The sequence below is a fragment of the Neoarius graeffei genome, chromosome 13 (assembly GCF_027579695.1).
Source record: "Neoarius graeffei isolate fNeoGra1 chromosome 13, fNeoGra1.pri, whole genome shotgun sequence".
Lineage (NCBI taxonomy): Eukaryota > Metazoa > Chordata > Actinopteri > Siluriformes > Ariidae > Neoarius > Neoarius graeffei.
In genome coordinates this window covers 47,145,242-47,168,772 of record NC_083581.1, presented here as the reverse complement: position 1 = coordinate 47,168,772, position 23,531 = coordinate 47,145,242, and the positions used below count along the sequence as shown (strand labels likewise).

At 41.2% G+C, this 23,531-nt stretch overlaps 1 protein-coding gene across 1 annotated transcript in view; it reads left to right on the top strand.

Annotated features, from left to right (window-relative positions):
* Positions 1 to 19,788, top strand: part of prpf6 (PRP6 pre-mRNA processing factor 6 homolog (S. cerevisiae)) — a 69,310-nt gene extending 49,522 nt beyond the window's left edge. Inside the window, exons 15-21 of the mRNA XM_060937894.1 lie at positions 4,513 to 4,632; positions 8,423 to 8,599; positions 10,234 to 10,367; positions 10,489 to 10,580; positions 14,705 to 14,819; positions 15,027 to 15,153; positions 19,446 to 19,788. Coding sequence (XP_060793877.1) covers positions 4,513 to 4,632; positions 8,423 to 8,599; positions 10,234 to 10,367; positions 10,489 to 10,580; positions 14,705 to 14,819; positions 15,027 to 15,153; positions 19,446 to 19,598 — 918 coding nt within the window. The 3' untranslated portion in view covers positions 19,599 to 19,788. The remainder of the gene's footprint in view (positions 1 to 4,512; positions 4,633 to 8,422; positions 8,600 to 10,233; positions 10,368 to 10,488; positions 10,581 to 14,704; positions 14,820 to 15,026; positions 15,154 to 19,445) is intronic.
* Positions 19,789 to 23,531: the final 3,743 nt, after the last annotated feature.

Sequence of the window (23,531 nt, the reverse complement as noted above, 5' to 3'; positions counted from 1 at the left end):
CAAGTCACTAGAAGCTTACAGATATTTCTCCTCAGCATGGGTTCGGAATGTGCTAGTTCATATGCGTGAAAAGCATTTTGTTATTTCTTCACAGGTGCGTACCATACATTGACTTTTCAGAATAGATCTTATTTGCATATCGCGATTATCGATGTTGAAACGAAACGTGATACAACGACTCATGTAGCATGATGCTGTTTTTTTAATTAGTAGTAGTACTAACTATTATGTATAGATATTACTAGATCTACTACTAGTTTTAGTAATGGCAATGTAGAATGCCACGAGTCAGTGATTTAGGAAACACAAAAATTGAAAATGCACAAGCGTATCATGTTTATTACAAAAATTTATATTGTTTACGCGTTATACTGAAACCGTTCACGTTACGGGGTAGAAGCCACTTGCCTGACACGAAATGTTGGGTACACAATCTCGAGTGTTCGCTTGGTTCCCAGTCAACACGTTTAACGGCACCAATCCACTTCTTCCTCCGCTCGTGATCAGCGGGGAACCGGTAAAACGATAAACCCTTCGTGCTTTTTCTGTTAGAGCACCCTACTGCCACACAACAAGCCATTCTGACTGAAAATGTTAATCACGCTCCAAAAATTTCCACGTGTGAAGTGAGCTGCGGCTTGATACCCAATACGGCGGATAAACAAACTTGACCTATGACGTAGGTGCACAAGGTCTATATCCAATGCCTTGCATTTTTTTTTTGGTATCCCTCTCCTGACTTTTTTTTTTTTTTCTTCCCAACACTGAACTCCAGTACTTGCTTTTTAAGCTCTAAGCAGCCCACAGCCTTTCCAGTTTGATGTTACCAAGATGTCAGGAAAGTGCTATAGGAGCAATTGTACATTTTGGAGGGTTAATCGGTCACTTTAATTGATGGGAGGTGTATTATTAGTAGTATTTAACACTAGTTTGAATGTGATTTTGATTCAGAGCACTGCCACATTGCCAATTATACTGTATATGGGTGTTCACAATTCCGCAAGCTGAGTATTAGAAGTTGTCCCCTCTCCCCCTGAAACATTTCCAGTTGTCACTTGATTTTTGTATGTTGCAATTTCACATTAAATCAAAGGTTTGACATGGTTTAATTTGGTTTCCTTTGTTTACATCACAAAAACCTGCCATTTTAACAGTGGTGTAGACTTTGCATATCCGCTGTAAATATGTGCACTTGCACAAAACCACCTGCAAAATATTTTCATTATTATAAATATATAGTACCAGTCAGAAGTTTGGACATGCCTTCTAATTCAGTGGTTTTCCTTTATTTTTATTAATTAAGACCCTTCATGTCTTAATGATGGATGTCATTTCTCTTTACTTAGTTGAGCGGTTCTTTACATAATGTGGAATAGGGCTATTTACTGTGTTTTTATTATTTACTGTTTGATCTCAAACACATTAAGGCGGCAAGAAATTGCGCTCGTTAACTTTTTTACGAGGCACATCTGTTAATTGAAAAGCACTCCAGATGACGACCTCATGAAGCTGGTTAAGATAATGGCAGTAGTTTGCAAAGAGTCATCAAGTGGCTAGTTATGGTGGCTACTTTGAAGAATCTAAAATATGAAACAAACAAACAAAAAAACAAAACTTTGTTTAACGCACAATTCCATGCACGTTCCATATATGGCCCAAAGTTCATATTTGATTGGTGCATGGTCGCACATGCCAGTAGTGATTCATTGTTGTAGCGCCACCAATTGGCAACATGAAGTGTGGCTTATAAATCAAATTTTTAAATACTCCTAGAAGATTCATCTGATTTGGTCACCTAAACAGAGCAATAGTGAACTATTGTCATATTCCCAACAACAATGAACTATTTTAATGTTCTTATATTGTTTATCATGTTTAAATCCAACTTTTAGATTAATATATTCTTGATCTCAAATGGTATTGCCATGGGGAGAGCATCAGCTATCAGTTCGTATTGTTATACAGTGTAAACAGGAAGTGTGGCATAATTCCATTGTATATCATGCAGTGTGGCTCAAAGCTCACATATATGTACTGTGATGAGGCATATTAACAGCAACATGCTAATCCTGGCTGTTACAGCACACTGCTGTGCCCTTGGTTGCTTGTGCCTGTTAATCACCCTATTATATCATCAGCTATATTTTTATTTGGAATTTGCTGATACAGGTAGTCGTCGACTTACGACTGCGTTTGGTTACGACTGACCGGTCGTAAACCGATCTGGTTGTAAGTCGGCCTATGTTAAATGAACGGAAGTATATTGTGATGTGTAATGATATTGTAATCATCTTAAAGTCTTATTTTATCAACATTTTCTTATTTCATTACCTTGGCTCATTATTTGGTTTAAGACAAACACTGCATACTACACTGCGTACAGTACAATTCGTTTAATATGTGCAAAACAAAAAATACGAAATACGGGTGTGAAAAATAGAAAACATTTTCGTTTGAAACATACCAAAATACAAATGTAAAACATAGCAAAATACAAAATTTAGTGACCGCTGGCATCACTGGTGCTTGGCTCTGGGTTGTCTACATCATCAGCTGTTGCAGCGCGGGAGCATTTGCTCATTTCATAAACCAGGAGCTGGGGCGGAAACTGGATGACTGAGGGCGCGTGAGAGAGACTGCGCATGTGCCTGGAGCTGGGGCGGAAACTGTTGTACGCGGCGAGAGGCGCTGCCGGGAGCTGGGGCGGAAACTGTCGTACGCTCAGCTAGCTCAGCTGGGAAACACTTGCCAGTCATAACCAGACGGTCGTAAAGTCGATCAGTCGTAAGTCGCATAGGTCGTAAGTCGACGACTACCTGTATATTGATCCTTGCCAGTTGTGTTACTTGGTATTTAAATAACGAGGACATTTATAGTTAAAACTAGATACCTTCCTCCAAGAATTCCCTAATTTTACATCAATTTAACTGAACAGCAAAGTGTTTGGTCTGCATTCAGTTTTCTACACAAAAAGTGATGCATCATCAATGTAACAAGTTTTAAACGTGTATGTAATTGGCGTATAATGTTTGTCTTCGGGACATGTCTATCATTAATGACCTAAATTTATTCCCCAGGGAGGTAACTTGAATAGTATTAAGACTATGTACTGTTGCAGTTTAAAGAGCAGATTTCAGCTTTTCAAACCTGATATAATTTAGGAGGGTTCTCTCTCTCTCTCTCTCTTCCCTTTTTGGGTCATGTTTTTGTCTCTGGAAGCTGGTTCATACAATTAAAATCTTGTGAACCCAACAAGAACATTTTCTACTTGTGTACTTTAATGTTCTCACACAAAATGTGCTTTGTTTTCCCTTATCTAAACTTATCATGCATTATAAGGAGGCTTGACGGCCACAGCCTATTATATAAAAACCCAATCCCAAAGCAGTGGAATGGTTTGCATTTTAAATTAAAATGCAAACCATTCCACTGCTTAATTAATAATGATTGACAGTCAAGCCACCCACCAAAAATAATATTTGGGAGCACTTTTTAACCACTTATGTATTTTTTTTTTTTTAATAATTTGTTTATTGCAGTTTGGTGTGATTGCCATGCCCCATTTTTATGCCTCCGCCACCGTAAGGTGCAGGAGGCATTATGTTTTCGGGTTGTCCGTCTGTCCGTGCGGCCGTCCGTGCGTGCATCCATCCCGAACCTTGTGAACGCGATATCTCAAAGGCTAATGAAAGGAATTTCACCAAACTTTCACCATTTCTGTGCTTTGGGACAAACATGAACTGATTAGATTTTGAGATCAAAAGGTCTAAGGTCACTGTGAGGTCGAATGTCTGTCCGAGAACCTTGTGAACACAATATCTCCAAGGCAGATGAAAGGAATTTCACCAAACTTTCACCATTTGTGCGCTTTGGGACAAACATGAACTGATTAGATTTTGAGATCAAAAGGTCTAAGGTCAAGGTCACTGTGAGGTCAGAAGTCTGTCTGAAAACCTTGTGAACACAATATCTCCAAGGCAGATGAAAGGAATTTCACCAAACTTTCACCCTTTGTGCATTTGGGGACAAACATCAACTGATTAGATTTTGAGATCAAATGGTCTAAGGTCAAGGTCACTGTGAGGTCAAATGTCTGTCCGAAAACCTTGTGAACACAATATCTCCAAGGCTAATACAAGTAATTTCACCAGGTCAAGATTACTGTGAGGTCAAATGTCCATCCCCAAATCACAACTTAATAAGGCGTGTAGTCTGCCGGGTGGAGGCATCCCTATCGATGCCATAGGCGTAGAGTTCTATCTAGTCATGTATATCTTCAGGAAGAGCACCACAGAAAGATCCATGTTTTAATGCAGCAAAAATATTGGACATTGAGCTCAACTTTTCAAATGTGATGTAATTTAGTACTGTTTTGTCAGGGGGAGTTCCCTTTTTTTTTTTTTTTTTTAATTTAATTTTGTGTTTTTTATTTTAAATTTCTTCAGATGAACGGTTTCCCTTATGCCTGCTTTTGTCCTAGCAAGGAGCGTAAACCCATGTCTCTTGTTCCAGGCTAACCCCAACAGTGAAGAGATTTGGCTGGCTGCTGTGAAGCTGGAGTCGGAGAATAATGAGTACGAGAGAGCCCGCAAACTGCTTGCGAAAGCCCGTAGCAGCGCTCCCACTGCCAGGGTGAGTGATCAAGAACAAATTTCAAGTTTAGCCAGGTCTGGAAAAGTAATGATTTGAGAAGCTGTGTTGAAGGCTTCCTCCTCACTGTGTTCACCCATACTTGGGTCCCCCTCCCCCCCTCACTTTTCATCATGAGCACAATTCGGAGATGCACTTTGGTAGTTAGTCAATCTGTGAGTTATATTCCAGCTTGTACAACTAAAGCTCAGTGCACTTACATGTTACTGGCAATTATTAATAAAGCACCAATTCTGATCACACAGTGATTTCAACATTGTCAAGTCTCAGTAAACATGATTAGTTCCAGGATTTGACCAGCTACTGCTTGTTCGCTTTATTAAAAGTGGTGTTTTATGCTTTATATTCTGTATATGCCCATTTTAAATAAACCATTAACTTGGAGCTTTTATAATTGTTCTCGTGTTCATGGAGTTGGTTACAATGCTCAGAGGTTTTTTAAAGCTGGTTGCTTGTTGACGATTTTTCTCATTTTTACGGCCGAGGTTAAGATAAAGAGCACCATAAAGTGCTAGAAAAGGTCTTTTCCTGGACTTGTCTTCCATGCTTGCTCCAGGTACTCGTGTCCACATCAAGGCAATTCTTACCCCATCAGAATGTAGTACAGGTGCTTGGCCTGAGTATGAAAATATATTATTATATTTTCAAAACTGTCACTTTTTTTTTCTCTCCTCTCTTTGTATCTCTGGAAACTGTTTGTTTTAGAAAAAGGAAATGAGAAAAAAATCCTCCAGTCTACTACTACTTTTGGATGCTCTTGTTTGGGATCACAATAGTGGATTATCCACTTCCATCTCATCCTGTCTTCAGCACCTGCCTGTGTCACACCAACCACCTGCATGTCCTCTAAACCACATCTCTAAATCTCCACTTTGGCCTTCCTCTTATCCTCTAGTCTGGCAGCTCCATCTTCCGCATCCTTTTCCAAATATACTCTGCGTCTATCCTCTGCACAGAAGTATACTTCCTCCTCCATATACTTTCCTGTACTTCCTCATTCCACCACCATGTCTCGTTGTCTTCTTTCCTCTGTCCAGATGACACACCAAGTACATTCCTGGCTGTCTCCTTTGCCACTTCTGCAGTAGATGCTCAGCCATCTGGCAACTCTTTCCCATCACCCAGTGCTTGCCTTAACTACTACTCCTTGAACTCCGCCCTACAGTCTTCTTTCTTCAACTTCCACCATTTGATCCTTGGCTCAGCCTTCACTCCCTTCCTCTTCTTAGTCTCCAGAGTCGTCCTACAGAGCACCATCCAATGCTGCCTAGCTACGTTCTCCCCTGTCACCACCTTGCAGTCTCCAATCGCTTTCAGATTGGACCTCCTGCATAGGATATAGTCCACTTTCTTCCACTTTTGTACATCACCCTGTGTTCCTCCCTCTTCTTGAAATATGTATTCTCCAGACTTTTCTCAAAATCCACTACCATTCGTCCTTCCATGTTCCCCTCATTGACACCATACCCTACCAATGTGCCCATTGCGGTCTGCTCCAATCACCTCTCTCTTCCTTGAGGACACTGTACCACTTCATCCAACTCACTCCAGAAATCATCTTTCTCTTCCACCTTGCACCCCACTTGTGGGGCAGACGCAACATTCATCATCACACCTTCGATTTCCAGCTTCGTACTCATCACCCTGTCCAACACGCACTTTACCTCCAAGGTGCTCTTGACATACTCTTCTTTCAGAATAACCTCTACCCCATTTCTCCTCCCATCCATACCATGGTGGAACAGTTTGAACTCCCCTCCAATGCTCTTGGCCTTGTTCCCCTTCCACGTAGTCTCTTGCGTGCACACACACAGTATATCCATCTTCCTTTTCTCCATCATATCTGCCAGCTCTCTCCCTTTACCAGTCATAGTGCCAACATTCAAAGTTCTGACTCATACCTCCACACTCCTCCTACCCTTCCTCCTTTCCTGCTGTCTCTGGAAATGCCTTCTCCGTCCCCTTCTTTTTTGCACAGTAGTAGCGTAGTTTTCACTGGCACCTTGCTGGCCCACAGTACCGGTGGGGGTCATTGGTAACCCAGGCCTCGACCGATGGGGTATGGAAATCCAATTTATGATCTGTGTATTTAATTTGGTGTAAATTTTACACCAGATGCCCTTTCTTATGCAACCCTCCCCAGTCTATCTGGGATTGAGATCAGCAATAAGAATGCACTAGCTTGTGCAAACCCAGTGGCTGGGTTATTTTCAAATTCTACAGTATCAGGATGATTTACAGCCACAGACTGTTTTTCTCAGATAAAAATCAGCATATGGTAATCCCGGTGCAGTGAAGGAAGAGGTCGCTATCAGTGATGGTAGTAATGGGCATGTTTTTGTGCATGTTGATTGAGAGTCAGGCCAAACACCGAAAATATTTGGGTACACGGTTGTTAAATGTTTTTAAAAGGGGAAATATTTTAATAATTTGATTTTATTGTAGTTCAGTTTGATTGCCTTTCCACACATTCACATGAGCACTTTTTTTTTTTTTTTATTAATTGATTTTCCACGTAACGATCAATTTGTTTACCTTCTGACAGAACACCACTGAGAGAGCAGTTTTAAAGGAACAGTCCACTGTATTTCCATAATGAAATATGCTCTTATCTGAATTGAGACGAGCTGCTCCGTACCTATCCGAGCTTTGCGCGACCTCCCAGTCAGTCAGACGCGCTGTCACTCCTGTTAGCAATGTAGCTAGGCTCAGTATGGCCAATGGTATTTTTTGGGGCTGTAGTTAGATGCGACCAAACTCTTCCGTGTTTTTCCTGTTTACATAGGTTTATATGACCAGTGATATGAAACAAGTTCAGTTACACAAATTGAAACGTAGCGATTTTCTATGCTATGGAAAGTCCGCACTATAATGACAGGCGTACTAACACCTTCTGCGCGCTTCGGCAGCGCATTGATACGGAGCTCAGATATCAATGCGCTGTCAAAGCGCACAGAAGGTGTTAGTACGCCTGTCATTATAGTGCGGACTTTCCATAGCATAGAAAATCGCTACGTTTCAATTTGTGTAACTGAACTTGTTTCATATCACTGGTCATATAAACCTATGTAAACAGGAAAAACACGGAAGAGTTTGGTCGCATCTAACTACAGCCCCAAAAAATACCATTGGCCATACTGAGCCTAGCTACATTGCTAACAGGAGTGACAGCGCGTCTGACTGCGTCTGACTGACTGGGAGGTCGTGCAAAGCTCGGAGAGGTACGGAGCAGCTCGTCTCAATTCAGATAAGAGCATATTTCATTATGGAAGTACGGTGGACTGTTCCTTTAATGCAGCAATAATATTGGGACCCGGGCCCTCATTAATCAGCATTGCATAGAAAGGGTTCGAAATTGCTGCAGTGCATAAAAGTTAGAAATCTCTTATGCACAGTAAACTTGGGATGAATCAAATGTGCATATAATGTGTGTACAAAGTGTAAGCAAAAAAAAAAAAAAGCTTAAGACGGGATCTTTTGTAGACAGGGCGGCACAATATTGTGGTGGGTAGCACTGCCCCTCGCTGCTCCAGGGTTCCTGGGATAGGTGAAAGGGTTACTGCTAGGCAAGATATCAGCTAGGGTAAAGAGATTTAGTGAGAATGCAGTGTGTGTGCATGCGCATATCACTTGTATACGTGCACGGTACAGACATTACAATAATTATATGCATTTTTGGACACAATTTATGTACAGATTTGTATGTGTGCGGCCATAGATAAATGAGGGCCCGGGTGTGTTGTAAGCAGAGCTGCTTTACCTCTCTGTGCAGGTCTTTATGAAGTCTGTCAAGTTGGAGTGGGTGCTGGGGAACATTGTAGAAGCCCAAGAACTGTGCTCTGAGGCCTTGAAGCACTATGAGGATTTCCCCAAGCTCTGGATGATGAAAGGCCAGATTGAGGAGCAGTCTGAGAACATGGACAAAGCCCGAGATGCCTACAACCTGGGGGTAAATTTTGTATCGTGGGGCATAGACAATTTTAGCAATAATAGGCAATAATTTTATACTGTTTCAAGTTGTAATAAATCAACATTTCAGTTACCGAGAACGTAAATGTAGCATGCACAATTGGTTGAACACAAGAGTTTGACTGAACTTGTGTACCAATAAGTGGATTTATAAGATTACGTGTAATTGTCGTCATACAGTGTATTCAGAAATGAGCCTTTCACTTTTTCTGCATTTTGTTATAATCATTGTGGCAGTCCTGACGGACACTGAAGTGGTGACAGCATCTAAAAGCATTTTAACACTCCCTTTAAATTCTGAGAGACACTGAGGACATTTGTTTTATAAATGAAAAGTTTTAAATGTTATTTAACGAATATTCTGCCAACCATCCAGCTTTTCCCTTATCATATGATGATTACCAACTGGGGAGGCCAGCGCAAAGGCTCAAATATCATTCCTTTTAAGTAGACCGATGCAAGCTGGCTACAGTGCTTATCCTCCGGTCATTTGGAGCGTCACTTGTCCACAGAAATTGATGACATGTTTCTATGGTATAGTATCAGCTGTCTGCGACTGAGTAAACAAATTAACATTGTGTCTCATATTGTATGCTTATTCTATTCGAGACTATTTATCGTATTTGACCAAGCAAGTCATTAAGAACATTATTCTTGGCTGCCTGGCAAAAGGGAAAGACTCTTGAAGGGTGTTTTTGAATTTTTTAAAAACTTATCTGCTCCTCGGACCTGCCTGATCCATCCTGGTGCCCTGTGTCTGGTTGGAGTCTCATCGCATCGCTCCTGTGGAGGGCGGCCCCATGTGGACAGTTGGGGGTCGCGCCTGGAGGACACTCTGGACTCTTGCAGTGGTGCAACTGCAGTTGACTTGCTGACTTTGGGACTGCAGTTGTCGTGAACGGTTTTGCGCTCGGGTTTCCGTCGGTGGGGGGTTTACAGCATCAACGAAGCTGACTTTGTTAGGACTGTTAATGTTAGTCATGTTGTCTGTTGTTGCCCGAATGGGGGTGGGTTCCCTTTTGAGTCTGGTTCCTCTCGAGGTTTCTTCCTCATGTTGTCTGAGGGAGTTTTTCCTTGCCACCGTCGCCACAGGCTTGCTCATTGGGGATAGATTAGGGATAAAATCAACTCGCGTTTTAAGGTCGTTTAAATTCTGTAAAGCTGCTTTGCGACAATGTTTATTGTTAAAAGCGCTATACAAATTGACTTGACTTGACTCATGTAACCTTTAAATCTACCAAAAGGTCTGTTGTGAGCATCAGCTTTCTAGTACTTATGATTACAATCACACTGATTTGCAAAAAGTTTCAAACTTGCATTTTGAATTTGTGATCCCTCATTGATGGGGCAAATACTTTTTCTGTTGTGCTACTCAAAAAAGGAATATATTTAAGTTGTATGTATCTATTATGACCAGGGATAGACGATGCATCAGTGTAACATGTTCTCTATAAATGACTTCACTTTAAAGTGACGCTTCAGTGAGCATGAGGGTCTTTTTGGCAAATATGTTTGGCTTCTGTCGCTCCTATATACACATTTTAGGGAGAGGAGAAGAGACCTAAAGAAGAACATGTAAGTCAGGCAACTTTTTCTTGTGTATTTGTTGATCAGCTGAAGAAGTGTCCCCACTCTATGCCTCTGTGGTTACTGCTGTCACGTCTAGAGGAGAGAGTGGGCCAGCTCACACGTGCTCGCGCTATCTTGGAGAAATCGCGCCTCAAGAATCCACAGACCCCAGAGCTCTGGTAAGGCACGTCTTTTATTCTTGGGTCTAGACTTCTCACAAAATTTGCTTCAAACTTGAGATATTTGGATGGAAGCACCTCTAGCCCTGTGTGACTGTTGATCTCCTTCCCCACCTCCTAGGTTAGAATCAGTTCGGCTGGAGTACAGAGCAGGCCTAAAGAACATCGCTAACACGCTCATGGCTAAAGCCTTACAGGAATGTCCCAACTCAGGTTGGCTGTGACTGTTTTTTCTCTATTGCTGGAACCACTTTTCACATTCTGTGGCTATTACATTCTCAAATGATGTTTTCACACACGTTAGCCCATTTGCCAGAGCAAAATTCACACTTTTGGTTTATTTTGTTTGGTTTAGGGTTATACTGTACATTTCCAGTATTGGAGTACAGATACAGTATGGATACAGTGGGCTTTTTGACTGAAGTGAAATATTACTAATGAATGTTACAGTATGAATACTGTAATGAAGTCATTAACAGTTAAAACTAGTTATCTATTGGGCTGCATGACTGATTCAATTAATTGGACGTGATTTGAGAAAGTCACACGTTTTTGTATAAGGTCCCACAATTCGGTGCATGTCTGGACGAAAAACCAAGCCACAGATTCCAAGGAACTCTCCATAGACTTCTGAGATCAAATTGTCAAGAGAATGGCAATGTATCAAAATACAGTGGTGCTTCAAAGTTTGTGAACTCTTTTTAGAATTTTCTATATTTCTGCATAAATATGACCTAAAACAGATTTTCACACAAGTCCTAAAAGTAGATAAAGAGAACCCAGTTAAACAAATGAGACAAAAATATTATACTTGGTCATTTATTTATTGAAGAAAATGATCCAATATTACATATCTGTGAGTGGCAAAAGTACGTGAACCTTTGCTTTCAGTATCTGGTGTGATCCCCTTGTGCAGCAATAACTGCAACTAAACATTTGCGGTAACTGTTGATCAGTCCTGCACACCGGCTTGGAGGAATTTTAGCCCATTCCTCCATACAGAACAGCTTCAACTCTGGGATGTTGGTGAGTTTCCTCACATGAACTGCTCGCTTCAGGTCCTTCCACAACATTTTGATTGGATTAAGGTCAGGACTTTGACTTGGCCATTCCAAAACATTTAATTTTATTCTTCTTTAACCATTCTTTGGTAGAACGGCTTGTGTGCTTAGGGTCGTTGTCTTGCTGCATGACCCACCTTCTTTTGAGATTCAGTTCATGGGCAGATGTCCTGACATTTTCCTTTAGAATTCACTGGTATAATTCAGAATTCATTGTTCCATCAATGGTGGCAAGCTGTCCTGTCCCAGATGCAGCAAAACAGGCCCAAACCATGATACTACCACCACCATGTTTCACAGATGGGATAAGGTTCTTATGCTGGAATGCAGTGTTTTCCTTTCTCCAAACATAACGCTTCTCATTGAAACCAAAAAGTTCTATTTTGGTCTCATCCGTCCACAAAACATTTTTCCAATAGCCTTCTGGCTTGTCCACATGATCTTAAGCAAACTGCAGACGAGCAGCAATGTTCTTTTTGGAGAGCAGTGGCTTTCTCCTTGCAACCCTGCTATGCACACTATTGTGGTGGACTCATGAACATTAACATTAGCCAATGTGAGAGAGGCCTTCAGTTGCTTAGAAGTTACCCTGGGGTCCTTTGTCACCTTGCTGACTATTACACGCCTTGCTCTTGGAGTGATCTTTGTTGGTCGACCACTCCTGGGGAGGATAACAATGGTCTTGAATTTCCTCCATTTGTACACAATCTGTCTGACTGTGGATTGGTGGAGTCCAAACACTTTAGAGATGGTTTTGTAACCTTTTCCAGCCTGATGAGCATCAACAACGCTTTTTCTGAGGTCCTCAGAAATCTCCTTTGTTCGTGCCATGATGCACTTCCACAAACATGTGTTGTGAAGATCAGACTTTGATAGATCCCTGTTCTTTAAATAAAACAGGGTGCCCACTCACACCTGATTGTCATCCCATTGATTGAAAACACCTGACTCTAATTTCACCTTCAAATTAACTGGAGGTTCACATACTTTTGCCACTCACAGATATGTAATATTGGATCATTTTCCTCAAGAAATAAATGACCAAGTATAATATTTTTGTCTCATTTGTTTAACTGGGTTCTCTTTATCTACTTTTAGGACTTGTGTGAAAATCTGATGATGTTTTAGGTCATATTTATGCAAAAATATAGAAAATTCTAAAGGGTTCACAAACTTTCAAGCACCACTGTATTGGCAAGGGTATAAAACTGTCTAATGCTTTGAATGTTCCCAGGAGCGCAGTTGTAAAATTGAAGATTAGGAATAATCCTTTTTCTTCTACAAGCGCAATTACAAAAAACCCTTTAGTTTCTGGAGTTTTTTTTTTTTTTTTTTAAATCCCCCACTGGCCAAAAGGCCTGAAGGGGGATTATGTTGTGGCGATGTCCGTCCGCCCATCCCTCTTGGGAAGGGTGCTCACGTTCTGAAATCAACTCCTCTCTCAATTTTTGGAGGAATTTCACAAAACTTGGCAGGATTCTTTGTTGGTAATACGCATATTGTAATTTTAAATTCAGTCACATGTTACCAGAGTTACAGTCCTTGATTAACAAAATTATACTTTTGACAATTTCATGAAGGTGTGCTTGCCTTCTGACATCTCTTATTTTTGGACAAATTTCTCGAAGCTTGGCAAAAGGCTTTGTTAATACGACTAATACGCATATTGCGATTTAATTTCATTTGTGAACATTTTCCCAGTTTTGATCTTTTGATTAAATAACTTTGCCAATTTCATGAGGGTGTATGTTCTTCTGAAATCAACTCCTCTCACAGTTTGTGGAGGAATTTCATCAAACTTTGCAGAATGCTTTGTTATATGACAGTGGTCCACACATTGAAATTTTGTTTAATTTGGGCAAATTTTACCAGAGTTATGCCTTTGATTATTAACAAACTTGTACTTTGGCAATTTCACCAAGTTGTGCTTGTTTCCTGAAATCAACTTCTCTCACAATTTTTATCCCCCGCTGACCAAAAGGCCCGAAGGGGGATTATGTCGTGGCGATGTCTGTCTGTCCGTCCGTCCCGGGAAGGGTACTCACCTTCTTAAATCAACTCCTTTCACAATTGTTGGAGGAATTTCACAAAACCTGACAGGATTCTTTGTTATATGTCGGAAATACGCATATTGCAATTTCGTTAAATTCAGTCACATTTTACCATAGTCCTAAATCCTACTGTTTTGCACCCATACTCCTAATATTACATCACACATTCTGCAAGGTAGACTACTATAGTCTAAGGAAAATCCTACATGGTTGTCGAGGCATTTTTCAGACAGTTTCTTAATGGTCCTTGCTGAAAGATTAGCTTAAGCAAGTTTTAGCAGGAGAACATTTTAAAATGTATTTCAGTGAGAATCTTTTGTCACTTCATATTTTTCATTTTATTTCTTGAGAAATAGGAGAGAATCTCAAATATGCAATATGTCCAATATCAAGGAAATTTTATAACACTGCTCAACATATCGTAGCCAAGTACATATTAGAAATAACAATTACCTGCACGCACAGATCATAGAGCCAGCACTGAATAAATTACTAGATAATTATGTAAATAACCCGTTACAACAAAAGTCACTGCAGAGTAGTTCAACAGCTTCCATGTACAGAAAAATGCTGCCTGCTACACAAAATGCACAGCATGTTGGGTTGATGTCCTGCAACTGAGTCCATCCATCCATTGGTCCATTATCTGTAGCCACTTATCCTGTCCTACAGGGTCGCAGGCGAGCTGGAGTCTATCCCAGCTGACTATGGGCGAGAGGCGGGGTACACCCTGGACAAGTCGCCAGGTTATCGCAGGGCTGACACAGACGACCATTCGCGCACTCACCTACGGTCAATTTAGAGCCACCAGTTAGCCTAACCTGCATGTCTTTGGACTGTGGGGGAAACCGGAGCACCCGGAGGAAACCCACGCGGACACGGGGAGAACATGCAAACTCCACACAGAAAGGCCCTCGCTGGCCGTTGGGCTCGAACCCAAGACCTTCTTGCTGTGAGGCGACAGTGCTAACCACTACACCACCGTGCCGCCCCCAACTGAGTCTTTTCTTAATTTAAATGAACCGTGCTAGAGGTCGACTGGAACCACACTGAGCAAGTCTCGCTTAGATCATCTCAGACTGTTTGGTTTGTACCTTAGTACAAGTCCTGTGTTCTCACTTGAATGTAACGTGTCAAAGGGGAAAACATGCCAGGGTTTGATTCAGACTGACTAAATGCTGCGTAATTGAAAGCACCCAAAGATGTCCTTTGCTTACTCTAACAGGAATCCTTTGGGCCGAGGCTGTGTTCTTGGAGGCTAGACCACAGAGAAAGACCAAGAGCGTTGATGCCCTGAAGAAATGCGAGCATGATCCCCATGTTTTACTGGCTGTTGCAAAGTAAGACTCCATATATCATGCCTGCCTGACTGCCAAAAAAAAAAAACCTGAAACTGCAGTGTAATGCACTGAAAAGAGATGCTTGTATGATGAATTTAGTAGGTGCAAATGATGCTGCTGATATATTTTTCCAGATCAACAGATTTTTGGCCATGCTTGTGTTCTGCCAAATTTTAGAGGCTCACACACTTCCACTGTGATCCACAGGTTATTCTGGAGTGAGAGAAAGATAACTAAAGCTAGGGAATGGTTCCTGCGCACAGTAAAAATTGAGCCAGACCTGGGTGATGCCTGGGCGTTTTTCTACAAATTTGAGCTACAGCATGGGACAGAGGTAAGTCTATGTACAACCCCTGGCAAAAAATATGGATTCAAGCTTAAACAATTGTCACCCAGCTTTTTTTTACTACTTGGCAAATAAACCAAGCATAGATATGAGATGAGACAGAAAAATTTTCTTAATAGCTGGATATGCTGGCTTTGTGAAACATCCCTCAAGCAAAGTAAATTTTGGTTAATGGCATTTTTCCTGATTAAGTAGAGGAAAAATTATTATTGAATCCCTCAATGTTGAGGGGGAAAAAATTATGGAATCTCCTTGTAATTTGCATTTCTAAAACACATACCAACACAAGTATGAAAATGCAAATTAGTCTGCAGTTAGTATAGGTAATCGTATGGGGCCGAGTAAAATTAAGGATTAATTTCACGAGTGATTTCGAAGTTTTGAAAATTGCCCACAATTTCAAAACTTTTTGAAATCACAAGTGAAATTGATCCTTAATTTTATGAGGAACCATACGATTACTTGTTTATAATATATCGGGCCAAATTCATACTTCAAAAGCCATTCAAGTTCACAACATTTTGTCATTTGCGTTTTCTGAACCAATCAGGGCGCAAGACTATCTTGCACGTTTGAATCAGTTTCTAAAACGTCTTTCATCATGACACGGCGACACGACACGAGGATTTTGAAAGTGGTTTACAAAATTTTATTGGAACTTCTTTACAAAAGCCATTTTGTTGATAAAATTTGCTAATTTTTGTAACCGTAACCAAGCAACGAACTAGCCAATAGCATTTCAGAAATACGGCCCCGTGTTAAGGAAAAAAGCCCTCCTTGATTGACCAATCAGAATTGAGTAATTTGGAAGGAAACGTGGCTCCAACAAGACTTGTCAATTGAAACGATGGAAAAGCTTATCGTCCTTCGAAAGGAAATCCAACGCTGAGTGTGGCAATCGATGTTGGTTTTTCCCAGTCAACCGTGTCTAAAATTTGATCCAAGTATCAACAAAATGAGAAGGTTGTAAAAGGGAAACATGCGGGTAGACCAAGGAAGACATCAGTATAGAAAGTGTCAGTATGGAAAATTCAAAGCCTTGAAATAGAAAATGAAAAACAAATGGGTGGAAACAGGAGTCGGTGTGTGTTTGTGTCGGAACCGTAGGAAGTCGGCTGAATGAAATGGGATTTGCATATAGAAAAGCCAAACGAAAACCAGCAGTCGCACCTAAACAAGAAAAAACAATTGGCTGAAGATGAGCAATGGCCGAATGTGGATGATTCACATGAAAGTGATATTCTTTGATGAATCACGAATCTGCATTGGCCAAGCAGATGATGCTGGAACTTTTTGTCTGGTGGTGTTTTAATGAAACAGGGATGACTGCCTGAACAAAACGTGAACCAAACAAAAGGAACTCGCACACCTATATGCCGATGTAATAATGTACTTTTATTGCATATTGAAACAAACAAAAAGTGCTACCCAAGTGAAAAGTGCAAACGTTTCGGTCACAATCAGACCATCCTCAGTGCAGTCTGATTGTGACCGAAACGTTTGCACTTTTCACTTGGGTAGCACTTTTTGTTTGTTTCAATATGCAATAAAAGTACATTATTACATCGGAATATACAGTGGGGCAAAAAAGTATTTAGTCAGCCACCAATTGTGCAAGTTCTCCCACTTAAAAAGATGAGAGAGGCCTGTAATTTTCATCATAGGTATACCTCAACTATGAGAGACAGAATGGGGGGAAAGAATCCAGGAAATCACATTGTAGGATTTTTAATGAATTAATTGGTAAATTCCTCAGTAAAATAAGTATTTGGTCACCTACAAACAAGCAAGATTTCTGACTCTCACAGACCTGTAACTTCTTTAAGAGGCTCCTCTGTCCTCCACTCGTTACCTGTATTAATGGCACCTGTTTGAACTCGTTATCAGTATAAAAGACACCTGTCCACAACCTCAAACAGTCACACTCCAAACTCCACTATGGCCAAGACCAAAGAGCTGTCAAAGGACACCAGAAACAAAATTGTAGACCTGCACCAGGCTGGGAAGACTGAATCTGCAATAGGTAAGCAGCTTGGTGTGAAGAAATCAACTGTGGGAGCAATTATTAGAAAATGGAAGACATACAAAACCACTGATAATATCCCTCGATCTGGGGCTCCACGCAAGATCTCACCCCGTGGGGTCAAAATGATCACAAGAACGGTGAGCAAAAATCCCAGAACCACATAGGGGGATCTAGTGAATGACCTGCAGAGAGCTGGGACCAAAGTAACAAAGGCTACCATCAGTGACACACTACGCCGCCAGGGACTCAAATCCTGCAGTGCCAGACGTGTCCCCCTACTTAAGCCAGTACATGTCCAGGCCCATCTGAAGTTTGCTAGAGAGCATTTGGATGATCCAGAAGAGGATTGGGAGAATGTCATATGGTCAGATGAAACCAAAATAGAACTTTTTGGTAAAAACTCAACTTGTCGTGTTTGGAGGAGAAAGAATGCTGAGTTGCATCCAAAGAACACCATACCTACTGTGAAGCATGGGGGTGGAAACATCATGCTTTGGGGCTGTTTTTCTGCAAAGGGACCAGGACGACTGATCCGTGTAAAGGAAAGAATGAATGGGGCCATGTATCGTGAGATTTTGAGTGAAAACCTCCTTCCATCAGCAAGGGCATTGAAGATGAAACGAGGCTGGGTCTTTCAGCATGACCACGATCCCAAACACACCGCCCGGGCAACGAAGGAGTGGCTTCGTAAGAAGCATTTCAAGGTCCTGGAGTGGCCTAGCCAGTTTCCAGATCTCAACCCCATAGAAAATCTTTGGAGGGAGTTGAAAGTCCGTGTTGCCCAGCGACAGCCCCAAAACATCACTGCTCTAGAGGAGACCTGCATGGAGGAATGGGCCAAAATACCAGCAACAGTGTGTGAAAACCTTGTGAAGACTTTACAGAAAATGTTTGACCTCTGTCATTGCCAACAAAGGGTATATAACAAAGTATTGAGATGAACTTTTGTTATTGACCAAATACTTATTTTCCACCATAATTTGCAAATAAATTCTTTAAAAATCAGACAATGTGATTTTCTGGATTTTTTTTTTCTCATTCTGTCTCTCATAGTTGAGGTATACCTATGATGAAAATTACAGGCCTCTCTCATCTTTTTAAGTGGGAGAACTTGCACAATTGGTGACTGACTAAATACTTTTTTGCCCCACTGTAGGTGTGCGAGTTCCTTTTGTTTGGTTCTAGTTATTCTATTGGAACTTGCGCACCCACCAGGCATCAAATTTAAAGGCGCGGTACCTTCATTGGAATGCCTGAACAAAACGTACATTTCCCCATTCGTTTATGATCTTGGGTTGCTTGTCAGGTGAATGACCAGGGTGATGGCACAGGTGTACGTTAAAAATTTGGACACTGTAGAGTGTTAAAGCTTTTCTTCAGGAAAGGCATGGAATTGATATGACATGGCCAGCAAACAGACTGGATCTCCTGTTAAATTTATGGGGGGAATAAATTGGCCCATGATGAAGCTCCATCCTGCAAAGCTGATCGGTCAGCTGCTACTTGCTACTAATACAACAAGAAAGTTGTAACCAGCTTGATGGCGAATATTTTTCATTAGTGAAGGCCATGCCTCAAAGAAGCCATGCCTCAAAGAATTCATGCTGTCACAGAAGCCCAAGGAGGAACGACAAAGTACTAATTTTTGTTGATCATTCCATAATTTTTTTTTTTTTTCTTCAACATTGATCCCCCCCCACTTAATCTGGAAAAAATGGCATAAATTTTAAATAATTTAAGATATGTTTCACAAAAGTTAGAATGTTCAGCTATTAAGTAAAAATTGTCATATCGATGATTTATTTTTGCTATGAAGTTAAAAAAAAAAACTGTGGGAGTATAAAACAGTTCAAATCAGCTCACAGACAAGTGGAAATGAATAGATGCATTTCTACAACCACCACATAAACTCCCACATGCAACTCAGTTTTTTTCCCCCCTTATACTTTCATCACCCACACTTGAAATACTTTGTGCAAAAGTAATTTACACACCATTTAAAAAAAATAAAAATCTCCATTGTTTTGCCTATCTGACTTTTTACTTGATGTATGCTCATGTTTATGGACTTATTCATTAAACTCATGCTAGTATTTCAGGTAACGCATAATTTAAAATTATGGCTAGGATGAGACTAGATAATCAAGACTTCAGATTTCCTAAAGTATCCTCAAAGTAATTGTGATAATGTCTTCTCTTTTATTTAAAAAAAAAACCCTGTCTTAAAATCTCTGCTGTCTCACCACCCCTACAGGAGCAGCAAGAGGAGGTGAAGAAACGCTGTGAGAACGCCGAACCCAGACATGGGGAGTTGTGGTGTACGGAGTCCAAACACGTCCTCAACTGGCAGAAAAAGATTGGAGAGATCCTGGTTCTCGTGGCTGGCAAAATCAAGAACACCTTCTAAAGTCCATTAAACCCTTTTAATAAAAAAGTCTATTATTACGCTAGCTCTGCTTGTACTTGTGCATATTTTGTACTTCGTATTTTAATGAACTTCCAGGATTTTTTTTTTTTTTTTTCCTGTTCTAGGTAGATCCAGGTGTGGTGTTTCTATATAAGTGCTAAGACACTTAATAAATGAATGTAAAATATGACACTGTGTCTGTGTATATATGAGCGAGAGAATATACACAGTTGCACAAAGATATGAAAGTTCATCTTCAAGTAGTGAATATACTCGCGCGTGAAAATATTTTCAACATGAGAAGATAAACTTCGTATCTTCGGGCCACCGTGTAACGTTCTTGATAGAGGTTCATGTCATGGTGGCCGTTCTCAATGTCCCAGGTGTAGTTCATGAGCCAAGAAGCTAAGAACCCTTTGTCACAGACTTAAGCATACAGTGAAATTTAATCCATTTGAACACACGTAAGCAATGAGCACATACAAATACTCAGAGCATTGGGCAGCTATACTACAGCACCCGGGGACTAGGAGTGGGTAAGGTGCCCTTGCTTTAAGGGCACTTCAGCCCATCCTCAGGCCATGGCTGCCCCATGTTAACCTAACCACATGTCTTTGAACTGGAGCACCCAGAGGAAACCCTTGCAAACTCCACACAGAAAGGCCCCATTGGCTACTAGGCTCGAACCCAGAATCTTCTTGCTGTGAGGCGACAGTGCTAACCACTACACCACTGTGCTACTAAAATATTTTATACACACACAGGTGCTTGAAAGTTTGTGAACCCTTTAGAATTTTCTACATTTCTGCATAAATATGACCCAACACATCAGATTTTCACACAAGTCCTAAAAGTAGATAAAGAGAATCCAGTTAAACAAATGAGACAAAAAATATTATATTTGGTCATTTATTTCTTGAGGAAAATGATCCAATATTACGTATCTGTGAGTGGCAAAAGTATGTGAACCTTTTGTTTTCAGTATCTGGTGTGACCCCCTTGTGCAGCAATAACTGCAACTAAACATTTCTGGTAACTGTTGATCAGTCCTGCACACCGGCTTGGAGGAATTTTAGCCCATTCCCCCGTACAGAACAGCTTCAACTCTGGGATGTTGGTGGGTTTCCTCACATGAACTGCTCGCTTCAGGTCCTTCCACAACATTTTAATTGGATTAAGGTCAGGACTTTGACTTGGCCATTCCAAAACATTATTCTTCTTTAACCATTCTTTGGTAGAACGGCTTGTGTGCTTAGGGTCGTTGCCTTGCTGCATGACCCACCTTCTCTTGAGATTCAGGTCATGGGCAGATGTCCTGACATTTTCCTTTAGAATTTGCTGGTATAATTCAGAATTCATTGTTCCATCAATGATGGCAAGCCGTCCTGGCCCAGATGCAGCAGAACGGGCCCAAACCATAATACCACCACCATGTTTCACAGATGGGATAAGGTTCTTATGCTGGAATGCAGTGTTTTCCTTTCTCCAAACATAATGCTTCTCATTTAAACCAAAAAGTTCTATTTTGCTCTCATCCATCCACAAAACATTTTTCCAATAGCCTTGGCTTGCCCACGTGATCTTGAGCAAACTGCAGACGAGCAGCAATGTTCTTTTTGGAGAGCAGTGGCTTTCTCCTTGCAACCCTGCTATGCACACTATTGTTGCTCAGTGTTCTCCTGATGGTGAACTCATGAACATTAGCCAATGTGAGAGAGGCCTTCAGTTGCTTAGAAGTTACTCTGGGGTCCTTTGTGACCTCGCAGACTATTACACGCCTTGCTCTTGGAGTGATCTTTGTTGGTCGACCACTCCTGGGGAGGGTAACAATGGTCTTGAATTTCCTCCATTTGTACACAATCTGTCTGACTGTGGATTGGTGGAGTCCAAACTCTTTAGAGATGGTTTTGTATCCTTTTCCAGCCTGATGAACATCAACAATGCTTTCTCTGAGGTCCTCAGAAATCTCCTTTGTTTGTGCCATGATACACTTCCACAAACGTGTTGTGAAGATCAGACTTTGATAGATCCCTGTTCTTTAAATAAAACAGGGTGCCCACTCACACCTGATTGTCATCCCATTGATTGAAAACACCTGACTCTAATTTCACCTTCAAATTAACTGCTAATCCTAGAGGTTCACATACTTTTGCCACTCACAGATATGTAATATTGGATCATTTTCCTCAGTAAATAAATGACCAAGTATAATGTTTTTGTCTCATTTGTTGAACTGGGTTCTCTTTATCTACTTTTAGGACTTGTGTGAAAATCTGATGTGTTGGGTCATATTTATGCAGAAATGTAGAAAATTCTAAAGGGTTCACAAACTTTCAAGCACCACTGTGTGTGTATATGAAAGAGAGAGAGAGAAAATGGATCTAGTTGCAGGAAGTTAGTTGGTGTTTTCAGGGCCGTGTTAACCCTTGCCGAGGCCCTGGGCAGCTGCCCATGAAGCCCATTAGGATAACGCGTCCTTGCGTGTGCCTGGCGCAAATTAGGTATCGGACGCGACACAGGGAGGCAGTTCCACAATCATGATTGTCTTTTTGAAAAACACGCAAGGACGTGTTATCATAATGGGCTTCATGGGCAGCTGCCCAGGGCCTCGGCCACTAGGGGGCCTCGGAGGTAGCGAGATCGGAAAATATGAACCGATATTTTCAGAAGTTTTGATCATATTGATAACATTTTTGATGCATTTCGCCACCCGTAAGGAAGCCCACCTTGTCCCGTCGCATAAATCACCCGTCACTGTCAATATGATCACTGTCCACCATGTCTTCACACGCTACGCCAGCTTGAGTTCAATGATTTAATTAATGACTTCGCTTTCCAGAAAAGTAGGAAAGTGCCCTTGTAAGTTGACCCATGGCTGTCAAACTGAATGCGCAAAGCTGTGTGCCACTGCTGTTTGGGACATTACGTGTGTGAAAGGATGAAATGTTTCACATAGCCTAACATTTTGAGATTTATTTCTGAGAAGCAAGATATTTTTCTTTCTTTGTTATCGCTCTGGGTGGCACGGTGGTGTAGTGGTTAGCGCTGTCGCCTCACAGCAAGAAGGTCCTGGGTTCGAGCCCCGGGGCCGGCGAGGGCCTTTCTGTGTGGAGTTTGCATGTTCTCCCCGTGTCCGCGTGGGTTTCCTCCGGGTGCTCCGGTTTCCCCCACAGTCCAAAGACATGCAGGTTAGGTTAACTGGTGACTCTAAATTGACCGTAGGTGTGAATGTGAGTGTGAATGGTTGTCTGTGTCTATGTGTCAGCCCTGTGATGACCTGGCGACTTGTCCAGGGTGTACCCCGCCTTTCGCCCGTAGTCAGCTGGGATAGGCTCCAGCTTGCCTGCGACCCTGTAGAAGGATAAAGCGGCTAGAGATAATGAATGAATGAATGAATGAATGAATGTTATCGCTCTTTGTTTTCACAAGTTAAAAGTCGCCTGGATTCCAAAATGAAAACGAACGGTTATATACCAAATGAATGTTCTTGGTCTGAATACTAAAGAAACTGTTGTAGGCCGAGGTTATGGATTGTTTTACAATCAGGGTACAAAGTTTGTATCACAGGGGTCCAAAATTCAAATTGATTCAAACTGGTTCTTGTACCAGTTTTTAAGTGAAGGACAAGTTAAAGAACAGATTTCAGGTAAATTTTTGATGTGTGTGTATGGTAGTTTTGTGCAGGGGCGGTCTTACCATAGAGGCATAGGTAGGCGGCTGCTTGGGGCCCCCCACCAGTGGTCGTAGTAGGGGGGCCCCCAACCAACCTCAAAAAAAAAAAGAAAAAGCCCCTTATCATGATTCATGAACACTTCAAAAGTATGGTACATTTTACTAATATTCCTAAGAAATACGTCGAAGTAGTAGTTAAAATGTCCAGTTCATGGTTATCTGTCCCTACACATACACCCCATACTTTCACAATGAAATGGA